At 39.5% G+C, this 22244-nt stretch overlaps 2 protein-coding genes and 1 long non-coding RNA gene across 7 annotated transcripts in view; 1 reads left to right on the top strand and 2 right to left on the bottom strand.

The window, feature by feature from the left end:
* Positions 1–1711: 1711 nt before the first annotated feature.
* LOC123520185 (DNA/RNA-binding protein KIN17-like) lies at positions 1712–5866 on the bottom strand. Of its 4 annotated transcripts, none has more exons than XM_045282218.1 (3): positions 5666–5866; positions 5388–5502; positions 1712–4016 (listed from the first exon to the last, which is right to left on the bottom strand). In XM_045282218.1, exon 3 carries the CDS (start codon positions 3958–3960, stop codon positions 2770–2772), a length of 1191 nt encoding a protein of 396 aa, XP_045138153.1. In that variant the 5' UTR covers positions 3961–4016; positions 5388–5502; positions 5666–5866; the 3' UTR covers positions 1712–2769. The 4 variants fall into 4 exon arrangements, with proteins under 4 accessions (XP_045138153.1, XP_045138154.1, XP_045138155.1 ...); XM_045282219.1 differs by having other exon boundaries at positions 5693–5866; XM_045282220.1 differs by having other exon boundaries at positions 5273–5502; positions 5666–5857.
* A 1955-nt stretch (positions 5867–7821) lies between these two features.
* Positions 7822–8702, top strand: LOC123520187. The gene is made up of 2 exons (XR_006679190.1): positions 7822–8277; positions 8375–8702. It is a non-coding gene; the product is annotated as an uncharacterized LOC123520187 (long non-coding RNA).
* Positions 8703–10910: 2208 nt separating this feature from the next.
* Positions 10911–22244, bottom strand: part of LOC123520183 (asparagine--tRNA ligase, cytoplasmic-like) — a 12749-nt gene continuing 1415 nt past the window's right edge. Inside the window, exons 2-13 of one of the 2 annotated variants that reach the window (XM_045282213.1) lie at positions 19870–20018; positions 18698–19003; positions 17755–17811; positions 16863–17067; positions 15996–16153; positions 15387–15539; positions 14731–14927; positions 13713–13854; positions 13167–13349; positions 12857–12988; positions 12379–12510; positions 10911–11270 (exon numbers count right to left, since the gene is read on the bottom strand). In XM_045282213.1, the coding sequence (XP_045138148.1) occupies positions 11139–11270; positions 12379–12510; positions 12857–12988; positions 13167–13349; positions 13713–13854; positions 14731–14927; positions 15387–15539; positions 15996–16153; positions 16863–17067; positions 17755–17811; positions 18698–19003; positions 19870–20018 (1946 nt within the window). In that variant the 3' untranslated portion in view covers positions 10911–11138. The remainder of the gene's footprint in view (positions 11271–12378; positions 12511–12856; positions 12989–13166; positions 13350–13712; positions 13855–14730; positions 14928–15386; positions 15540–15995; positions 16154–16862; positions 17068–17754; positions 17812–18697; positions 19004–19869; positions 20019–22244) is intronic. The other variant, XM_045282214.1, reaches the window with a different exon arrangement.

Genomic DNA, 22244 nt, shown 5'->3' with positions numbered 1-22244 from the left:
AGAGTACCACATAGAAGACTCCTATGGAAAATAGAACACATTGGAGGGATACAGGGAAATAGTTTAAATTATATGACGGACTATTTAACAGAAAGGGAAATGAGGACAATGATAAGAGACACCCCATCAAGTTAGAGCACAGTTACAAGTGACATATCACAGGGTTCAGTGCTGGCACCAATTAAGTTCCAAGTATATATTAATGATATACAAGAGAGTTTGAGTAGCTACATAAATTTGTTTGCAGACAATGCAAAACTCTTGAAAGTAACAAGGAATAATGGGGACTGTATGGAATTGCAGAAATACACTGACAAGAGCTGAGAATGGAGCCAAAGTGGAAATTAAAATTTAATACCAGGAAATGCCATGTGATGGAAATGGGTAGAAGTAATAGAAGACCTACATGGGAATACAAAATGGGAGAAGAGGCTATAATGAAAAAGAGAGAAGAGAAAGAGCTGGGAGTCATTATACAAGAGACTCTGACTCCAGAAAAACACATAAATGGGTTGTTTGCTTCAACATATAAGGCAATAAAAATATCAAGGTGGCGTTCAATTACATGGATAAGAGTATGGTAAAAAAATCATAAACACTATGATAAGACCTAAACTAGAATATGCAGCAGTGATGTGGTTACCATACAAGCAGAGGGACATTAGGAAACTAAAAAGAATCCAAAGGACCACTACAAAGATGATGCCAGATATAAAGGATCTTCCCTATGAATAAAAACTGAAGGAAATGGGAGAATGATGTATTAAGTTAGTAAACCATATAGAAAAGACAGACAAGACCTAGTATCACTGACAGAAGATGGAGAAAGGTGAATAAGAGGACACTTCACGATCATGAAAAGTCAGTGTTTAAGGAACACTAAAAAGTTTAGTTTTCCACATAGGATGGTGGACATCTGGAGCAGATTGAGTAAAGAGATTGTAACAGCAGAAAGTGTGCATGAATTTAAGGAAAAGTTGGATAAAAGTAAATATGGAGACAGGTCACTATGAGTCCTACTCGAACTCTGTAATATACAACTAGGTAAACACACACACACACACACACACACACACACACACATGTATATGTATATTCAAAGATAAAAAAATAATTTTTCAATTTATTTATTTATAATGTTGTCACTGAATTTGTCACAATCATTTTTCCTACAGCATTTATATTACTTCCTGTCAAATACATTTACCCATTTTGTCATTTCATCCACAAGAATTAAAGCAATCTTTCCCCTATTCAGTTATGTAAAAAAGCCACTCAAATACAATTCATTCAACAATTACTGTCCCTTTCCATATAAAAATGCCTCTTGGCTTTCTACTGTACTTAAACTATTCAATCTTGACCATGTTAAATGCAGACTTTAACTTTTCTCATACACATTTTTCTTTAACACTGCACTTGAATACATCTGTGTGTGTGTGTGTGTGTGTGTGTGTGTGTGTGTGTGTGTGTGTGTGTGTGTGTGTGTGTGTGTGTGTAATTCACCTCGGTTGCCTGCTGGTCACCCAGCCAGTCTTCCCCATTATGGAACGAGCTCAGAGCTCATAGACCGATCTTCGGGTAGGACTGAGGCCACATCAACACACAACACACACCGGGAAAGCGAGGCCACAACCCCTCGAGTTACATCCCGTACCTATTTACTGCTAGGTGAACTGGGGCTACACATTAAGAGGCTTGCCCATTTGCCTCGCCACTTCCCGGGATTCGAACTCGGGCCCTCTCGATTGTGAGTTGAGCGTGCTAACCACTACACTACCCGGTGTTAGTGTGTGTGTGTGTGTGTGTGTGTGTGTGTGTGTGTGTGAAAATAGTTTCTGGAAAGCATGTGTTAAGAAACATGCTTACAGTAAGAAATTAATAAACTGTTGTTGGACTTTGAACTAATGAAGCAAAGAGCATTGGAATGATTTGGTTAAGTAGAGAATATATGCAAGAGGTTTAAGACTAAGGGAAAATCCATGAAAGGGATGGATGGACAGTGAGAAGAGAGCATTTGATGTGAGGTCAATGATGGTAAGGAAGGATAGAAACCATTCTTAATATATAAATGACATGTCCTTGAGAACTTCCACCACTGCTTTCCTGCATATGATCTTATCAATAATTGATTAAGATGTGGGAAAGAAAAGTCTACCATGGTGCAGCAAAGGTAAAGCAGTTGCTGTGTGTGCTATGCAATAGATCTTCCTATCTCCCCCTAGTGGCTACGTGACAAAGATGACAGGGAATGAATCAACAAATTAATATAGACACCTTGCCTTGTTTACTCTTCTTTAAGAAGAATGTTAGCTTGCTATAAAGGTAGACAACCATCACTAAACAGAAAAGTCCAACTGATTCCAATTTACATTTCAGCAAAGTTATTGTAGGTCACAGAATTTTAGATCAGATTCTAGTAGAGGCAATCCATGTTACTGCAAAACTGATTCTGGTGCATTGCTTTCATTTATTTTACCTACTTGCACAATTGCACACTTTGTGTTTGTTGAATTTGTCTAGTGAAGGTTAAGGGCACAAGTATAAAAAAATTTTGTACTAAATTTTTACGATGCTTTGTTTGTCATGCCCTTATCTAATTATATATCAATGCTCTTACTCCTTCAACTATTGCTTGACTTATTTGTACATGTACTTGATTTTTTCTATAAATTGGTACATTAGTTTTCCTTTGAAGACAATCCATATTAACAAGGCTCATAATTGAGCAGACAATTTCTGCAGTTAAACACTCACTCCTACTTTTCCCTAGGATGGCACCAACTTGCTAAATTGCTCATATGGAATACCAGGCACTAACTGGCCTTCAAAGTCTAATGTTGCACTGAAACTTTCTTCTTGTATGCTGTGGAGCATAGCTTGAGATCCACGCCGAGGGCCAGCAACCACCAATACCGCCCGCCCAACTGATGGAATCACAGTTTCTAAGTGTGTCTGGTCCAACTTTAGCTTTGTATTGCAGTCCAAGAGTCGAACAATGGCAGCATATTTTCCAACTACCTCTTTCACTATCCCTTTTTGTTTATAATATTTTGATCCAAGGTCTTTTGTTACAACCTTCACTATGATATCCTCAATGACCCAAGGAAGGTCTCTTGTTTCCTCAGTAGAACTATTTGACTTTTCTTTTCCTAGTGTGGTGCTCTCTTCACGCGATTTCTTGCCTTTCATTTCTTCTTCCATAATTTCATCAAGAGCAGTGCGCTTTTTTGTGTCCTTCTTGACCTTTTCTGCTTGCTTTCCTGAAACAATTTTCAAAGCATTGCCACCCTCCAGGCCAGAGAGGCGAGGTCGTGCAGGGCCAGCTTTAAGAGTCAAGCTGATAGTGGCACCATCTTCACGTTGGAGTGCTGCTGCTGCCTCATCACCTTGCAACTTGTCCACAGGATCCTTAGCACGTCCAAGTTCAATCTGACGTTGAATGAAATCTTGCATACGCTCCTCCTGTCCACGCTCTGCTTTTTGACGCCGTTGAGCTGCTGCCTGTCTCCTGAGGGTCTCTGGGTCTCTGTCAATGTAGGTCACATACCAACCCTTTTCTGTCTCATCCACAACACAGTGACCCTCTCGTCCCAGCCACTTCACAAAATCTGTGAGTGTTTCCCACTGTGTTGCATTCATATGAACATGATCACGATCCTGAATATATTCCTGGTAGACATTGTTCGCATGTACACGTTTTGTACCAAACCTTCGCTTCAGCAGTCCCAGATACCCCTCTAGAAACTCCTCTGAAAAACTGTCCAAGAAAGATTCAGGGTTATCAGCAAATAGAAGCAGTTGTCGCTGGTGACTCTCTGACATGGTGTGACACTTAAAGCCATTCTCATCACGGCACTGCTTCTGACACATCTGGCAGTACCAACGCAATTTCTGGAGCCCCTTGGCTTTCATACGATTGGCCAGGTCCTTAGGAGTTCCTTTTTCAGCTTTCCCCATCTTGCCTCTGATGATGCTCTTCTAATACTCAGAATTGATGATGTCGCATTTATGCTCTGAAAGGTAAGGGTTATTTACAAACTTACTAATTTACATAACCAAAAATTTTGTAAGATTACTTGAGAGCAAACAGAATGATAAAGACAGAGTCTATAGAAAGTATTGAGCTCCCTGTTCAAAGACTTGAGTTTGCTTAATAAAATGCCACTTTCAGATACAGTAGTACTTTGGATTTGTTATTTTGTTTTATTTATATGACTGTATATGGAAATGGGGAATGTTTTGGTATCTATCATTTCAATATTTTTTTATCAATGAATTATATCTTACAACAAAGGACATTCCAAAATATTTGACATGAGCAGAAGATTTATAACATTCTTCAAACAATGACCATCACATTTCTTTGAGATGAATGAAATCTTGAGTTATAAAGAGAAGGTCAATTTTTCATTAATTAATTGTAAGTAATATACATTAATCTTTTCTCTTACATTTTTCAAATTTGAACAAAACTGCAAATAGAAGGATCTTGAGTCCATATCCATGAAGCTGCCCTCCAACCATGAGGTGCTTCCTCTTTCTCCAATCCAACATTCTTTTTGCAACTATTACACTTTTGTCATATCCTGTGTGGTCTTGGTGAATGATAACGGTGGTGATTTGAACAGCAAAAAAATTGGAAGTAAAGCCAAAATAATACTTTTCCTGACTAAAATGTGACTGGTACTCAAGAAAAATTTGCTCTAACAGAAGGGAAAATGGATGAAAAAACTGCATATTCTAAAATAATAAGTAATGTAATGATAATAATAACAATCATAATATTAATATTAATAATAATAATACAGTGGTAATTTTCTTTTCCTTGAAATCACTTCCCGTTATATCATGTCAATGTGTCTGACAGCTCTCCACTTAGACTTGTCATGTACAGTACATCAATCACCCAACCACTGGGGGAGCAATCCTCTGGTACATTTTGTATCTGGCATCACAAGATCATCCGTGAAAAGTCACTATTGGTAAGGTTAAGAGGATGGTAGTGGCACGGGCCGCGGAGACACCGCACAAAATAACAACAAAATAGGTAATGCACAGCAAAAACCACGAGAAACGGATTAGCACAAATTGTCTGGCTTTGAACATTTACGTGGTTCTTGTCATGTCTTTGCTTTCTGCATCTGCCATTGCCCATCCGTTCATTTAGTAATTATATTTTTGTAAGTTCTAACGAAAGGCAACGATATATCTATAGATAGTACATGATGAATGCAGCACTACTTGACTCGAGTGACAAAGTCCTACCCACCCAGCCACAGTTGTTATGCTGTCCTCTTCATTACAACACCTCTACGCTGCTTATTGGGTTGAGATCTGTCTGAAAGAAATATTACATCAATTATCCACCCAGATTGTGTGTTTACCTAATTGGGTGAGGCAAGAAACGTTAGAGTAGTCGTTACGGTGATGGTGGTAGTGGTGATTGCATTCTTGCCACGGGTTTACTAAACAACACCCTGCTCACCTGTGCATCCTTACCTGTATAGAAATAGAAACAAACAATAAAGTTAAATATATGAATTTTGGAATGATTTGTAGGTACTGGGCCGTACTTATAAAACGTTCCTATCACGGAATGAGCCAACTTGGTACGTTAAGAGACGAAGTATAATATGGATCCCTCATGTGCTGCAAGACGTACATGACTAAATCGTCCAAGTACCCTCACGTTCAGGCTATTTATGTTTATTGTGATGGGTCAGTCACTGGCAGCAGGTACGGATGTGGGCTGTTCATCCGCAACAGGCGCGACTACATGTCTGTCAGTCACCACACTGGCAATGAAGTTTCTAGGTGGCAGCAGCTGGCGGCTCCCTGCACCCATGTCTTCCACTAGAGCAGAACTGTATGCTGTACTGGAGGCGCTCCATATTGTGGCGCCTCTCCATGAGAATATTTATTTCTTTGTTGACAGTCAGGCTGCTTTGTATGCTCTTCAGTCCACCTCCCCCATGGGCTGTAATCTAGTTACTAAGTGTCTTGATCTCATCCACGCCCTTGAAGGTGCTGGTGCCACGGTCCATTTCACCTGGATACCCTCTCATGTGGATATCCCGCTAATTGAAAAAGCAGACCGCCTTGCTCAGTGTGCCCTCCAAGATGACACAGTGGACCCTGGCACTGAGCATTTGGGGTTATGTTAAGAGTAGCATTAAGGACTTTACATAGTAGCATTAGTGATCAGTTGGAGCTTTGTTGCCATAGAGGCAGTGGTACTAGTCTTCACTATGCATGTCTCCCAGAGCTGTGCTTACACCTATGGGAGACACACTGCATCACACGACAGGGTGGCAATGAAGCTCAGCTTAGGCTACAAGTACTTTTGGAAAGTCGGTGCTTCTCCTGGTGTGTGCTGTGTGCTGTATGCTGCACCAAGGGGACACACTCTGCGTCACTATATCATGGAATGTCCTCTCATTCCTAAATTTAGGCCACAAGGTCAACATGACTTGTATAGCCTCATTGACCATCTCCTAGACTCAACCACTCCCAGGGATAATATACTCGAGCAATATCCTCATTTTGCTCCCAGACTGTAGGATATTTATGCAATAAGGTGTGCAATATCTGTATTTATTTATTTAAGTACTTGTAGTCTTGTTATGTATACTGTCTATTTAAATATTTTTGATACCTTAACCTTCAGTCTTTGACCAGGGGGTGGGTGGCAAGATCCATCCTCTTCCTCTGTTGTATTTCATTATTAATGCAACAACAAATGTATCAATCAATCAATCAGATCAACATTCACACACATATATATATATATATATATATATATATATATATATATATATATATATATATATATATATATATATATATATATATGTGTGTGTGTGTGTGTAATTCACCTCGGTCGCGGCGGGTCGCCTCAGACTCGCCTGCTGGTCACCCAGCCAGTCTTCCACATTACGGAGCGAGCTCAGAGCTCATTGACCGATCTTCGGGTAGAACTGAGACCACAACAACACACAACGGGAAAGCGAGGCCACAACACCTCGAGTTACATCCCGTACCTATTTACTGCTAGGTGAACAGGGGCCACACATTAAGAGGCTTGCCCATTTGCCTCGCCGCTTACCGAGACTCGAACCCGCCCCTCTCGAATGTGAGTCGAGCGTGCTAACCACTACACTACCGTGGCCTTCGTGTACACTACGCGGTGTGTGTGTGTGCGTGTTTCACTGTTTGATCTGCTGCAGTCTCTGACGAGACAGCCAGACGTTACCCTACGGAACGAGCTCAGAGCTCATTATTTCCGATCCTCGGATAGGCCTGAGACCAGGCACACACCACACCCCGGGAAAACAAGGTTACAACTCCTCGATTTACATCCCGTACCTACTCACTGCTAGCGGTGAACAGGGGCTACACGTGAAAGGAGACACACCCAAATTCTCCACCCGGCCGGGGAATCGAACCCCAGTCCTCTGGCTTGTGAAGCCAGCGCTCTAACCACTGAGCTACTGGGCGTGTGTAAATCACTGTTCACTGGGTTTTTTTTTCACTGTTTGATCTGCTGCAGTCTCTGACGAGACAGCCAGACGTTACCCTACGGAACGAGCTCAGAGCTCATTATTTCCGATCTTGGGATAGGTCTGAGACCAGGCACACACCACACACCGGGACAACAAGGTCACAATTCCTCGATTTACATCCCGTACCTACTCACTGCTAGGTGAACAGGGGCTACACGTGAAAGGAGACACACCCAAATATCTCCATCCGGCCGGGGAATCGAACCCAGGCCCTCTGGCTTGTGAAGCCAGCGCTCTAACCACTGAGCTACCGGGCCGTGTGTGTGTAAATTTTATTTATGTATTTTTTGTGTAGCTTGTAGGTAAGTTTTAGAGGCCTGACAAAGTAGTTTTTATTTCTTAAGTGTTTCATTCCCAATAAATCAGGTTTGTGTACTTTGGAGTGTTTGTTTGTATGATGTTGATGCTGCAACTTTTTTTCAAATAATTCCTTAGATATATCTTTATCATTGGTCTACTCAGGTATGTTTTTATACTTCCATAGTTGATTAAAAATTATGCCCTTTCAAAATTGAATAGGCATTACAGCTTTGGTTTCTCTTTTCTATGGGCCATTTTTTAAAAGAAAGCAGTCACGCATATATAATATGACGTCATCCTAGCTGGGGCCGACACAAGCCAAGGCAGCTAGGGTCGCTCTAGGCTGGCAGGAGGGTGTTTGTGTAGCCATATATAAGCAACCTGCTGCCTGTTGCGACACTGCATCCAGCATGTGTGTGTGTGTTTACCATTTTCCATGTCTTTGTTAAATCTATTTTTCATCTACTTCCTTATTCGAGGGTATTTTCCTTCCTCCACCTCCCCCTCAGATTGATCCCTCCACACTTTTGCAAGTTTAAGGAGTATTGCAGCATGAAGCACATGGGTGACCTGTTCCTGGAGGTGCTGGTGATGCTGTCTAGGCCGGAGCAGCATGGTCAACCTGGCTACCCACAGTTCCATCACCACTGCTACTGTGTTATTATTTTTTTTTCTATACTTATCATTGCCATCATTGTTGTTGCTGCTCCTGTTATTCTTTTCTTATTTGTTATGTTCAGTGTTACGTTGCTATTATCGCAACGGTGTACCCAATGCATCTATATAATGTTTGTTACAGTGCTGGGTGTGTTCAAGTAAATGTTATATTGGAATACATTTATTGCTCTTTTCTTTAGCCTCCGCAGAGAGAAAGAGGTCAGAGGGGACACCTCTTCTCTTAAAACTAATCTTTGAAACCATGAGGCTTTTGAAAATACAAGACTGAATGAATGAAGGAAGAAAGAGATAAAAGTAAAGGAAGGATTGAATGGATAAATATAAAGGAAAGAGATTGAAGGGATGAGAAGGAGAGGAGGCAAGACAAACTGCATGGACAGAGAGAATCAAATCTACAAAACACAGCTTAACAAAAAATAAAAACAAACATAACCACATACCCAGGAATGAATACAATTAAATCATATACTTACTTATAATTTATCAAGACTTTTTATGCACCATAACCATTGACTCATAGGGAAAACAACCAACATATAAAAATAAAAGATTGGCTAATCTTCAGTTCTTTTAGTGTAATTGCTGGCTGGGCAGTGATGTGGGGATTGTCTTGTTACATCAATGTTGAGAATATTGTTATCCTCTCATCAAATACTTGGATTCAACACTACAACAGGATGCAGGGAGGAGGAAAGTGAATACCAAGTTAGTTTTAAACATGAGAAGTTTGGCAGTAGTGATTGAAATATAAAAAATAAGGTTAACTCTGAAACGTGGTCAGTTTTCCAATGTCCCAAGTAAATACGAGTCCAGTGAAACCCCGGTACCTATCTAGTAATTGTATCAACCTTGATCCTAGGACCACCGTGCACTGACAGGTAGCAGTTTGTGATGGATACCCGAGATCTACCTAGGTATCCTGGGTGGGCCAGGACGGGTACAGTAAGTCCTCATTTTATGATAGTCTGGTTTACAAAAAATTCACAGATACAATAGTTGACAATTACTACCATTTTTTCAATTTACGATAAAAAATTTGCAGTTACGATATTTAAAATTCCCGCCAAACTTGTTGCTGTGATTGTGGTGCCACACCACGGCCAACTATAAACTAGTCACTTTCGCACCGCCACTACAAACACACTGAAACCTCATGCTTAGTGATATACTTACATTATTCTCCGCATTTAATACCAATCTGTGTCCAAATGTCACAAACATAATTTAGATCGTGGTGAAGACATCAAGACTGCAAAAAGCTTTCAGTTTTATTGACTCTGCAATGTAATTGCTGCAAGAACATGACCCTGACCCCAAAAGAAGTAGCAGTGTGGTTAATCAGATGGAACAGGCGATGAAAATCTACAGAATTATATGATGAGAAACATAAAAAGGCGAAAGTCCACAATCTCAGCTTTTTTCAAACTTGTAGCTAGACCATCCACTTCACTCATTGGACCTTCAACTTCGTCGATTAAAACTGGATTATCAACTTCAAGTGACCAGTTTGAAGGATATGATTCACTTACTTCACACTCGGCCGGTGCGTTACCCACTTCATCTGCCACATCAGCTGATCATTCTCCTGTGAACCCTCCTTCCGAGTAAGGCAGGCGAGATCCCTGCTGTTTATTAGCCTCAGGAGGGACAAAGGAAGGGCACAAATAGTCCTCTAGCCTCGGGGAGGACCTATACAGAAGATTAACATTAAATAATCTAAGTAAAACAGTATTCTTGTTCATTTTTTTTTTTTTTTCGGTAATACATGGCTTGTCCAATTTGTTTACTTTTTTCTATTGACTTCTGTACTGAGCTGGAACGTATTCCTATCTAATACATGTAAAACGGATTCAGTTCACACTAATTTCGCTTTATGATAAGGTTTTAAAGAATATATTTCTATCACAAATCAGGGACTTACTGTACCCATACTTGCAATTACCAGAAACCACATACCTTTTCCATCCCTAATAGATACTACTCTCAAAAATATCCATATCTACCCAATATCTGCTTGCCTGTGCATGCTTGCCCTTTCAGAAATGTTAGCATCTTTACTTGTGCATACTTATCCATACATATAGTTCATGCTTTCCCATGTAGAAATAGATACATACTGACAATGCACTTCCTTGTGCATGTCATTGCTTACCCATATAAAAATAGATACATAACTACATGTACAGTCGGCTTCCAACTTATTGAAGCAGTTTTCCAACCCATAATCCAAACAAAAGTGATATATGATCCTTTTTTTCATGGCAGCTGTCATTAGTTAAAACTGACTGCCTTCTTCCTCTTCCCTCCCTATCCTTTCTTCCCACCATGGTTCTCATACCTCCAGCTGTGTGAAATAATATAATTATAGATTTGTAAGAAATTTGTTTATTATAATAAAGTATATTCTCAAGAACCACTTGATATTTAATGTCTATTACCATAAATTAACAATCATAAAAGTTGCTAATGCAGCTCAATGCTGTAATCACCCAGTACAGTTAACACAACTGTTGCAGCATCAAAGAAAGCAGTTGAATTAAATAATCAAGGGATAGTTAGCCATTACCACCTCACAAATTGAGAAATCCAAAGGATCTAAGGAGTGCAGCGACCTACAAATCTTGGATACAGAGTAGCTTCCCGGATGTGATAGCGATTGGCCAGCCAGCAAAGGAACCTCTCAAGACCAAGTCCATATCCACCGTGTGGTGTAGTACCATACAGCCGCTGAAAAAATAAATCATGACACTTTAATAAATGTAATAATAATCACTATTGTAGTAGTAGTAATGCATATAAAAAGTGAACATGGATATGGTTGTGATAAAGAGGAAAGAAGGATAGTGTGAAACTTGGAGAGTATGTAAATTTTCTTTCTACAAGTACACGGCAGATTCATAGATATGACTAGCTGAATTCTATTTGATATAGTCATACAATGAACTTTTGTACAATCAAGTATGTAGCTAATTGTAAAATATTTGTTCAATTCTTTGGTCCCATCCAAGCACTTTGACCTATCCTTATCAAGACATGTCCTTATTGCTTGGTGCTTCACCTCTATCAACATCTCTGTCACACTTGCAATTCTTTATTTTAGTCTTAGATCTTCCAAGTATCTACCTCACCTATTAATATTATCAATTTCACTCATATACACCTTCTTTATCAAAAGTGTACTCCTCATCCACTCAAAACAGCCATCCCATCTCAGCATGCTTTTTTTCATTCATTCCAAAACTCCATAACTCAATTTTTGTGCCCTATTTCAATAGCAGATCTCTAATTATGTCAGTGCTAGTAGGTGAATACCACTTCTCAAACATCTCTTTTCATATATAGATATTTTCTTAACTGTTACAAATGATCTTATGACCTCCCTACTTCATAATTTGCTAATCTCACCCTCCAACTCACCATATTTAGCTGGTATTGTTCCCAGATACTTAAAATTTGTTCTCTTTCTCCACTCTCTCCCCACCATTACCAACTCACGTTCCTACACATGGCATATTCATTCTATGAGGTATCCTAAAGCCACACACCTCCACTTTTCCTCAAACTCCATTTTACTTTTCTCAGCATTTACTTTGTTTCAATCTAATACACACCGTATGGAAGTCATTCATCACACATGTTACCTTTCACTGCGTATTTTTATTCAGACATAATGTGTACTTGATCTATCAAGATACAACTGGTTTATAAGTGATAGGAAATACATCTTAGTTAAGCTATTGACTGATCAGCTTTATATTAGTCTATTTGTAAAAAAATAATTTAACTATTGTAAAAATTAAAAGAAATAAATGTATTGTAAACAAAAGAAACTAACCTGGTCAGTGTACCAGTAATAAGGTTCTGGGTCAAGACCAGCTCCCCTGTATGCATCCATGAGCTCTTGATGATCATGCATCCTCATGGACCCTCCAACAATCTCCCCAACATTAGGCATCAAAAGGTCAACCTGCAGAGTAATTTCACAAGTATCAGTGTAGAAAACAAGCATGTGTAAATGCAAACCTATGCTGTCCATTGCATCATTACCACCTGGGATTCATGTGCTCTGATATATGTTGAAATGAATGGCATAAAGGAGATAGATGAGAGGATGATAGTTAGGGGTGATCCAGGTGACTACTGATAAATGAGAGTGAAACCTGAATGAGTTAATGCGACTCATTCAGGACAGTAAAACTCTTTTCTCATGTCACTAAGAGAGAGAGAGAGAGAGAGAGAGAGAGAGAGAGAGAGAGAGAGAGAGAGAGAGAGAGAGAGAGAGAGAGAGAGAGAGAGAGAGATAAAACACATACCGACTCTGTGAGGGAGTGATCATCAGCACAGCGGGACATATAGAAAGCCTTGATGCCGGCTGGGAAAGAGTTAAGAAGAATGGGCTTGCCAATCTTGTCTGTCATTTTTCTCTCTGGCATTTCTGGGATATCCTGGGAATAAAAATCCACTGTTAAATAAAAGCAACATTGTTTCTCCTTTAGTGACCTTGGCTATGGAATTTAAAGTTGAGTACATTCAAATATACAAATGCACAGCTATGTCTTGCTGTTTAAGTTGTCACTTTTAAGACATGTTTGGGTAAAATAAGTAATATATAACATTCCTCACCTCACCAAACTCATAGAAAGTTCCATCTTCTTTTGTAATGTTGTGTTCCTTCAGGTACTTGATAGCATCTGCATAGGTCATTCTGTAAAAGGGTCGTGATGGTGCTACAAACTCTGGGTGCAAGTCTTTCATGAGTTGACTTCCCACAGGATGCTTCATAACCCGGTCCACAACATCACACACCTGGAATAGTCATAAGCTGACATGACTACTAATGCTAATCTCTCACCAGTTACCATAAGTCCTATTCACACATTGGCAAATCTTGATGGTGACACTGCTGCTAATTGTGTTGGGACTGTCATACTTGGCAAACATGGTGTGAACACACTGAGAACACATTGTGAATGTGCTGCCACTCCCCTGCAAATGTACTGTGACTTGTCAATGGAGTATACATGAAATTTATCTTCAGATTGGAACTTTGTTTTCCAATATTTTCAGCAATATTTCAAAGGCCTTGTAAAATTCTATTCAATGACTCCATGTGAAAAGCAAAAGAATTACAATTACAAAGCAAAACAAAAAATCATGCTGTTCCCTCACCAGGTCCTCGATGCGATCAAGAAGGTCAGAAAATGTAATGAAAGGACACTCGGCCTCAACGTGGGTGTAGGAGGCAAGGTGACGACGTGTCCTGGACTGCTCTGCCCTGTAGGACTGCTCAATGCAGAACACATCACCAAAACTAGAAAAAAAATATACAATAAAATAAATAAATAAATAAATAAATAAATAATAATAATAATAATAATAATAATAAATATAACTAAATAACTAATAGGTCAATGAGAACAGGACAATAAATAAATACAAAATATACAACCTATCAACATTCTTCTTGAAGGTAAGATGCTATCATGTACACTTCCACAATTCACCATCAAATTCATAGGCTTCCTTTCACAAGTTGTCCTATAAACCCATATAGGAGAGAATCAACCCTCATGAACCACACTCAGCCTGGTTCAGCTGCACATAATATCCATAACAATACCCAACAGCCTCCTTATACATTTCATTATTTCACCCTTACCATTACTCATTTTATATCATCATATGTTCTTTTCTTTACATTGTTGCATATTACTACAAAAAATACACTAGATAAGTATGGCAATGGTATGAATAGTCTTAATGACAGTGATTAATGGGTAATTTGAAAGCTGATGTTTTGTAATAATTGGCAGCCTTTTCTCTCCAATAAAGAATAAAAATAAGGCTTGTTTATACTAACATGCAATAGTCACAATGTTCTGGTCAACTGCCACTGGTTCATGTAATTTACTCTTTTTCCCTTAATGTGTTGAGCAGGTGTGTCCAATACTAACAAAAATATCCACACCATAGGAGTCAGGATTGGTTGATTTATAGTCACACTGTCAAGATACTCAACTCAACTCAGAGAGAGAGAGAGAGAGAGAGAGAGAGAGAGAGAGAGAGAGAGAGAGAGAGAGAGAGAGAGAGAGAGAGAGAGAGAGAGAGAGAGAGAGAGAGAGAGAGAGAGAGAGAGAGAGAGAGAGAGAGAGAATCATCAGGTAACCACTGCAGCACAAATACAAACCTTGGAAGGCAAGTCTCTAGGTACAGTTGGCTTGACTGAGTCAGGTATGCTTTTTCTCCAAAGAAATTGAAATCAAAGAGTGTTGAGCCACCCTCACACTGTGTCTGTACCAGAGCAGGAGGAGACACCCATTCATAGCCTCGGTCAGTGTAGTGGTCCACAAATGCCTTCATCAAGATGGAACGCATTCTCAATACCTGCAAAAATTTCATTAATGTTAAAACAATTTGCCATGTGTAGTATGGGAAAGACAATAAGAGATATTGAGTAATGGAGATTGTGAAACAGTAACTTGATTGGGTTCAGTTGTCTAGGAGCCTAAGAGAATGTATGAAGGTAAAATGAGTAAAATAGCAGTTCTGAGTGTGAGAGAGGAGTCTGTGTGAAGTAGGAGAATAGTGTCGGAGTATGTGACAGATAGCGTAGTGACTGAGAGGATTGAAGTATATAAGCATGAAATGCATGAACATTTGCAGATAGAAACTTATACTGTGGTCATCACTTGTAAAAATTCCCAAAACTATCTAATAATAAAGAATGGGCTTTACTTACCTACATTCTCATCTTTCCCCTTACAAAGCAACATATGAGTACAAAGCATTTTATTACAAAATTATGCTTAACACCACTACTAATACATATTCCTCCTGCTTTACCTTGGAGCAGTTTTCACCTCTCAGCATAAGGTGGCGTTTGTCCAGCTGTACATCTGGGTTCGACAACTGGTTGATCTCTGCTTCTGCTCCTCCAGCAGGTGACCCACCCAACAACTCCCAGTAGTCTACCTGAAGCTCATGACCACCTGGTGCCTGGAAGAGATCAGAAATGTATATGTATATAAAGTTGAGCATTTTCAAATATGAAGCAAAGTCAATGTATAAATACCAGCCTGGAAGGTTCATATGTGGGGAAACTAAGTACACTATAAACCCATGGCAGGTCAGGATAATTTTTCATTTGGTATTACATATATTTTCCCTTCAACTACAAAGAGGTTAATACAAATAGAAGCTACAGTGGTCAAATTCCTTACTTGATAAAACAAATTTCTGGGGTTTATTTTCAATAGGAATGAAGGCCTATTTTATGAGTGGCAGCTGGGGTCACTGAGAGAGAGAGAGAGAGAGAGAGAGAGAGAGAGAGAGAGAGAGAGAGAGAGAGAGAGAGAGAGAGAGAGAGAGAGAGCAGTGAATGAGCTGATGGAGACTTGCATGGCTATCCTTCTGAGAGAAACACATGTCAAAAAACCAGATGCAGGCACTCACCTCCTTTCCTTCAGGCACCTCCTGCAGCAAGCCGTACAGCACCACACTACTCTCGGTGTTGAGGATGACTGCTTCGTACGTCTGGCAGAGGCGGTCAGTCAACACACATTGCAAGAAGCCAGTCCCATCACGCAGGACAATAAACATCATGTTCTTACCTGTACAGGAAATACATGTAATTGGATTATTCCAGCACAATCTCATACTGTCACAAACTGCAATGTTATCAAATAAAGCTTACTATGCTATCACATTTATTCATGCCAACTCCTCCCTTACATTCTCTCCAAAAGGAAATATTTTTTATTAGTGGATCCTGCAGTTATTTGGACCATCTGATAACAAGAAAAGAAGACATAAGTGTTAACATGAATACCAAGATGACTCCTTATATATCTGTACACCTCTCACTGAGTCCTTCACTTTCAGGTGTTTATTTAGCTCGCTCTTTGGTTGGTCACCAGTCTGCCAATCTGTTCTACACACACATACACACACACACACACACACACACACACATACAGTAGCTCAGTGGTTAGAGCGCTGGCTTCACAAGCCAGAGGACCAGGGTTCGATTCCCCGGCCGGGTGGAGATATTTGGGTGTGTCTCCTTTCACGTGTAGCCCCTGTTCACCTAGCAGTGAGTAGGTACGGGATGTAAATCGATGAGTTGTGACCTTGTTGTCCTGGTGTGTGGTGTGTGCCTGGTCTCAGGCCTATCCGCAGATCGGAAATAATGAGCTCTGAGCTCGTTCCGTAGGGTAACGTCTGGCTGTCTCGTCAGAGACTGCAGCAGATCAAACAGTGAAACACACACACACACACACACACACACACACACACACTCTCTCTCTCTCTCTTCCTCACCTTGTCTCCTTAGCCGGTGGACCCAGCCAAACACCTTCACTCTCTGGTTGCGATGATCTTTGCTGCTGCGGATCTTGATGCAAGTGGCAGCTGGTAGGCTCTTGTCCTCTGTTATGGTAATCTTCCTTGCCTCCTCTAAAGCCTTGGCTCTCTTTTCCTCATCCTCCTTCTCCTTCAGCAAGCGTGCCTCTAGCTTTTTGCATTCCTAAGAGAGAAGACATATCACTCTCAAACAAAAAAGATTAGCCATATATGTCTTCTTGCTTCTTAAAATATGGCACCAAAGTTCAAAGTAGTAATCAAGTTTTCTGAAGATTTTGTACATGCACTCTTCTACTCTCCAAAGCAAGGTATAAATATAAATGGTTACTCTAAATAATAATAACTAACATTACAGCTGTCTTCCTGCTCAAGCTCAGCAAGCTAAAATAATCTACATCTAACTCATCTATTTTCTGTAGTATACATGGCTAATTTGTTTAATTTTGTCATCTATCTTGATACTAACAATGCCTCACATTTGAGACTTCAGTGCAGTGATCTGAACTCTGGACAAGATTCTGAAGTAAGCCATATATCTTTCTCATTCTACAGACTATTTCTGTTAACCTAGTTTGGCTTGAGTCATGATCATCTAACCTCAATTATTAGTAACTCATAATCCTTAAGTGTTGAGTCAAAGGCTCATCCTCAGCCACTTCACTCAGGTCTGCACTGTACAAAAATCCCTCAATGTTTCAAAATATTTACTGGTAATTACATTTTCTTCAGTTATACTTTTAGTTGTAAGAACATATATAGTTAAACAGTGATTGTGATGATGTATTAACCTATATCAAGATATTCAAGGTATGACACTACAGGGAGGCATAACACATTTTATCACACTTACATCTTTCCATAGTTTTGTGAGCTTCTTCAGCTGACTTTTAGCTATGACTGTGTACTTCTGAAATGACATCAAGTAATTAGTTATATAAGCACACAAGAGAAACTATCTTAATAAGTTATGATGATGAATATTTGGTGTGATGCTGTACTACTCATGACACAACATTCATGAATAAAGAGTGCCTCACATTGATTCCTTTCCTACAAAGATGTGCTTTTTAAAACAAATCCACACTCAAAAACTATATATAACAAACATTTCAACCATGCACTTTAAATAATAAGCAATCTCTATCATGAAGGCAGTGTTCTTTCAACTAAACTACCAAGTGTGCTATCTGAAAGTGATTACTTAGATACATACATTAAGCCTAAACCTTAATGATGGAAGGAGGGAGCCACACATGAAGAAGATGGCAGCAGTAGGCAGAGACAGTACTAGACTCACAGGCTAATGCTATACAGTCAATCCAGTCCAGATTCAACCTTGGATTTTTTTATCATGAGCAAACATGTTAGCCAATATGATACATAATACAACAAAATAGTTATCAAGTCTTACTACAAAAGAAATTTTGTAGTATTACACACACACACACACACACACACACACACACACACACACACACACAATAATGACTTAGCAAAAAGTTTTCAAGTTTGAAACACAAAAGAAGAGAAAGCAAACCTGTATGCAGTCAAATATGACTACAATAAATAACAAAATAAAGAAACCAAAACTGTTGGGGGTCAAATTAGCAATGCAAAGTGACATGACCAAGCACCTGAGCTACAACCACATTTGCCTGGTGAATACTGATGCAACACAGGCATCAAGTAATGACTGATACTTTACTGGCAGGCATCAGGTGAATGGTTCTGTGGGTACCACAGTAACAAGGATGAGTGCTAAACTATGAAGAAATGTAATAACTTTGAATAACCTGAGGTAACCTGGCTTGTGGCAACTTGAACTGACTGAGAATGTTGAGATCAGCAGAGGGGAAATCTTTGACTTCTGGACCAAAACTTGCTATGTGGTTATACCAGCGTGCCAAGTGTGGATGGGATGGAAGGCTCAGACCATTATGAGTGGGAGCCATGTGTGCCAGATGCCCATAAACCACTGAATCTGCCTGGGAGGGTGTATAGCCCCATATGTAGCTGCACTGACCCAAGTGTTGGTCTAGTGCCACCAAGGAAGGAATGAGGTCTGTCTCTTGGATCACAGATCTTCCCTCTCCCTCACCCTAAAAGAAAGGACCTTTCTAAGACAACCCATCCAAGAAAAATTGTCCTAAAGCGAAAACAGATACAGTGGAACCACAGTTACCAAATGCACTATATTTTGAACAAATTGGATTGCTCAGGAGTAACCCTAAGCCACATGTGGCTCTCTCAATGACAGCAATGTCATCGCTACTGCACAACTGTATTTTCCCAGCGGCACAATGTCTAAGTGTTATGATCACCATTTTGTATTGCTCCTCTCTGTATCACTCTGTAAGGGTTTCCTCTTCAGAGACAAAAGAGAATATCTGTATGGTTTATATAATATCTTCTGATGAGTTTCATTTCAATAACTTCATTCAATATGTCTTTTGTAGATATATGACTTCTGAGATGAAGTTTTGAAGCAACCATCATGGCAGTGTCTGCGTCTGTTGTTGGTCACTGGTATCCGGAAATGGATTAATCAGTTTTATGCTGATTCTATCATACATGCAGTTTTGGTTTCTGAATGTTCTAAATTTTGAATGGCATTTTGGAGTGAATTAAGATTGAGAACCGAGGTTCCACTGTATTGCAAGAAGGATAACTTCTTGACTCCTTTCCTCTAAATGTTATGCCAGCCTGGTACACAGATTGACAATCAAATGTAATGGAGAGCAGAATTTAGTAATAATTTCATTAATCAATTCAATACAATTAGTATCTATAACTTAAAAGTTTTTCCACAAAGTGTAAGAAATAGAAGAAAAGAAACTTTATATATATGACAAGAAGCTTCGATAACTACAGAGATAAAAGCCAATGGACTAAAATGTACCTCACACCAAAACTTATTTTTCATGTTTAACCATCTCCCATATCAAACATGAGTCTCTTCAAATACCTCATTTTCCTCTTTACTGTCAACATAGATGGTAGGGAAAGGCTCCTTGCCAGCCTTGCGCATAGCCTGCAATGCTGTCTTGTAAGGGCTGGCTTCTGTGCCATCACCAGTCTCGTCACTTCCATGCTTTTCCGAGGTGTAGATTTCACCTGAAAAGACAGTCAAGGCCTCGGTAATTTTGTTGGCCATCTACTACACTTGAATTAAATTTAAGATGCACTTGGAAAATTGATAAAAAGAAGAAGGAAAAAAAATAAATAAATAAAATAAATAAATTAATTAATTAATTAAAAAAAAAAAAAAAAAAACTATTTTTCAGTTTTGCTTTTTGACAGCAATAGGTCTGTTCTCACCCCTTAGCTGCTTATTTTGTACAGGGGCCTTATCTACCCATGTATGGAGCACATAGGATATGCCATGTAGGGGTGGTTACATTCCTACTGCTCTTTTGAAAGGGTTGCTATCAAAAGTATTTCGCCTCATCAACTGTCTCCAGTCTCTCTCTCTCTCTCTCTCTCTCTCTCTCTCTCCCCAGTGTTTCATCTCTTGCTATCTTCTGTTACTACTTTCACTGCTCTCTTTGCCAAGTGCATGCCTACTCCCCTCTCACAACCTCATTACACAAGACTTTCTACTTTCTCTTCTCCCTATTCTATCCATTTCATTTCTTTGATATAGACTAGAGTTAACTAGTAGTCACAATTTTTTCATACCTTTTACAGATGTACTGTAATTCCCTGCCTGTTTTTTTTTTTTTTTTTTTTTTTTCCTCTTTTAAGAGGGATGTGTCAAGACAGTGCTCCTTTAATTTTGGAAAAAGGATAAATTGTCAATACTCTATTATGATGTTAATGTACCTTTTTTATAAAGGTATACAACAGGGTAATTAACAAATAAACCATTTTATTTATCATATTTTTTTTTCAAGACAGCTAATTTGGCACACCATCAGTTCATCACTTGGGTGAGTACAACATTTATTATTTTTTTATGACTTTACCACTAGTATATTTGCTAATGGTATGTTATACATTGTAAGATAAGAGACACTGTTTATATGCATTTTACTACATGTTTGAAAGAATATTTGTTCCTATTACAGTTCAACACAATATATCTGGGGTGCTTGTGATCACACTCGTGTGGTAGATCACATCAACCAGAGCATTGCTGATGGTTACATCACACAATACAAATAAAATCTTGTCATCCCACTACCTTTTGCTTCCAAAGGCAATCTCGCAACAGATTATGGTCACGAGTTAGGTACAGCTGAGTATCATATATAATAAGATTTTGTATGTAGACATGACATGGCCAAACTTAAGTCTATAATCCTTCCATTTCATCATAGCTGTAATCATTGTGTTATTGTGATTGTCACACTGTGCTACAAGTTTAACAGTCCCTTCAGGTTTTAGTTTTTTTTTTTTTTTTTTTTTTTATAGAGCTGGGAATATTTTACAATGTGAATTAACATAATTTCACATTTGACTTGCATTAAAATCTTGAGGAAAATGTTACTCTGATGTGAATGCTTACATAGTGACTACTTTCATATACAGTAATATATAGGTAAATCTATAGAACAGCAACTCCTTACATATTCTTTTCTATTACCCCTCTTCCCCCCCACAAGCTTGGGGGCACATGGGGAATCGGGCTTTTTTTTTTTTTTGGGGGGGGGAGCCAAAAGAGGTGAGATATGGTGATCCAAAAAAATCTAAGGACAAAAACCTAACCTAACGTAACCTAACCTAACCGGGGGGGGCTGTTCCCCCGGACCCCCCCTTACAACACTAACCGGTAAATCTATAGAACAGCAACTCCTTACATATTCTTTTCTATTACCCCCCTTCCCCCCAACAAGCTTGGGGGTACGTGGGGAATCGGGGTTTTGGGTGGGAGAGCCAAAAGAGGCGAGATATGGCGATCTAAAAAAAAATCTAAGGAAAAAAACCTAACCTAACCTAACGTAACCTAACCTAACCGGGGGCGCTGTGCCCCCCTGGACCCCCCCTACGGCACTAACCTAACTCTAACATAAACCTAACCTAACGTAACCTAACCTAACTGGGGGGTGGGCTGTGCCTCGCCAGACGCCCCCCTGCAACACTAACCTAACCCTAACATAAACCTAACCTAACATAACCTAACCTAACACTAGGATGAAGGTCCCTGGCTGGTCCTCTTCTCGATTGTACACTGACTTGCATCGCAGGAGTGATGATTTCCCAGTAATCAAATTCGCAACCTTTACAACTAATGTCATTGGTGGCCATGGCTCACCTGCGCACACAGATCTCTGTGCACCTGTCTGCCCAGCTGTGCCCCACCTACGAATACATATAGCAAATTCCTATTGGCACAGCTTG

Source organism: Portunus trituberculatus, chromosome 46 (genome assembly GCF_017591435.1).
Source record: "Portunus trituberculatus isolate SZX2019 chromosome 46, ASM1759143v1, whole genome shotgun sequence".
NCBI classification, from domain to species: domain Eukaryota; kingdom Metazoa; phylum Arthropoda; class Malacostraca; order Decapoda; family Portunidae; genus Portunus; species Portunus trituberculatus.
This window is presented reverse-complemented; position numbering and strand designations above follow the sequence as displayed.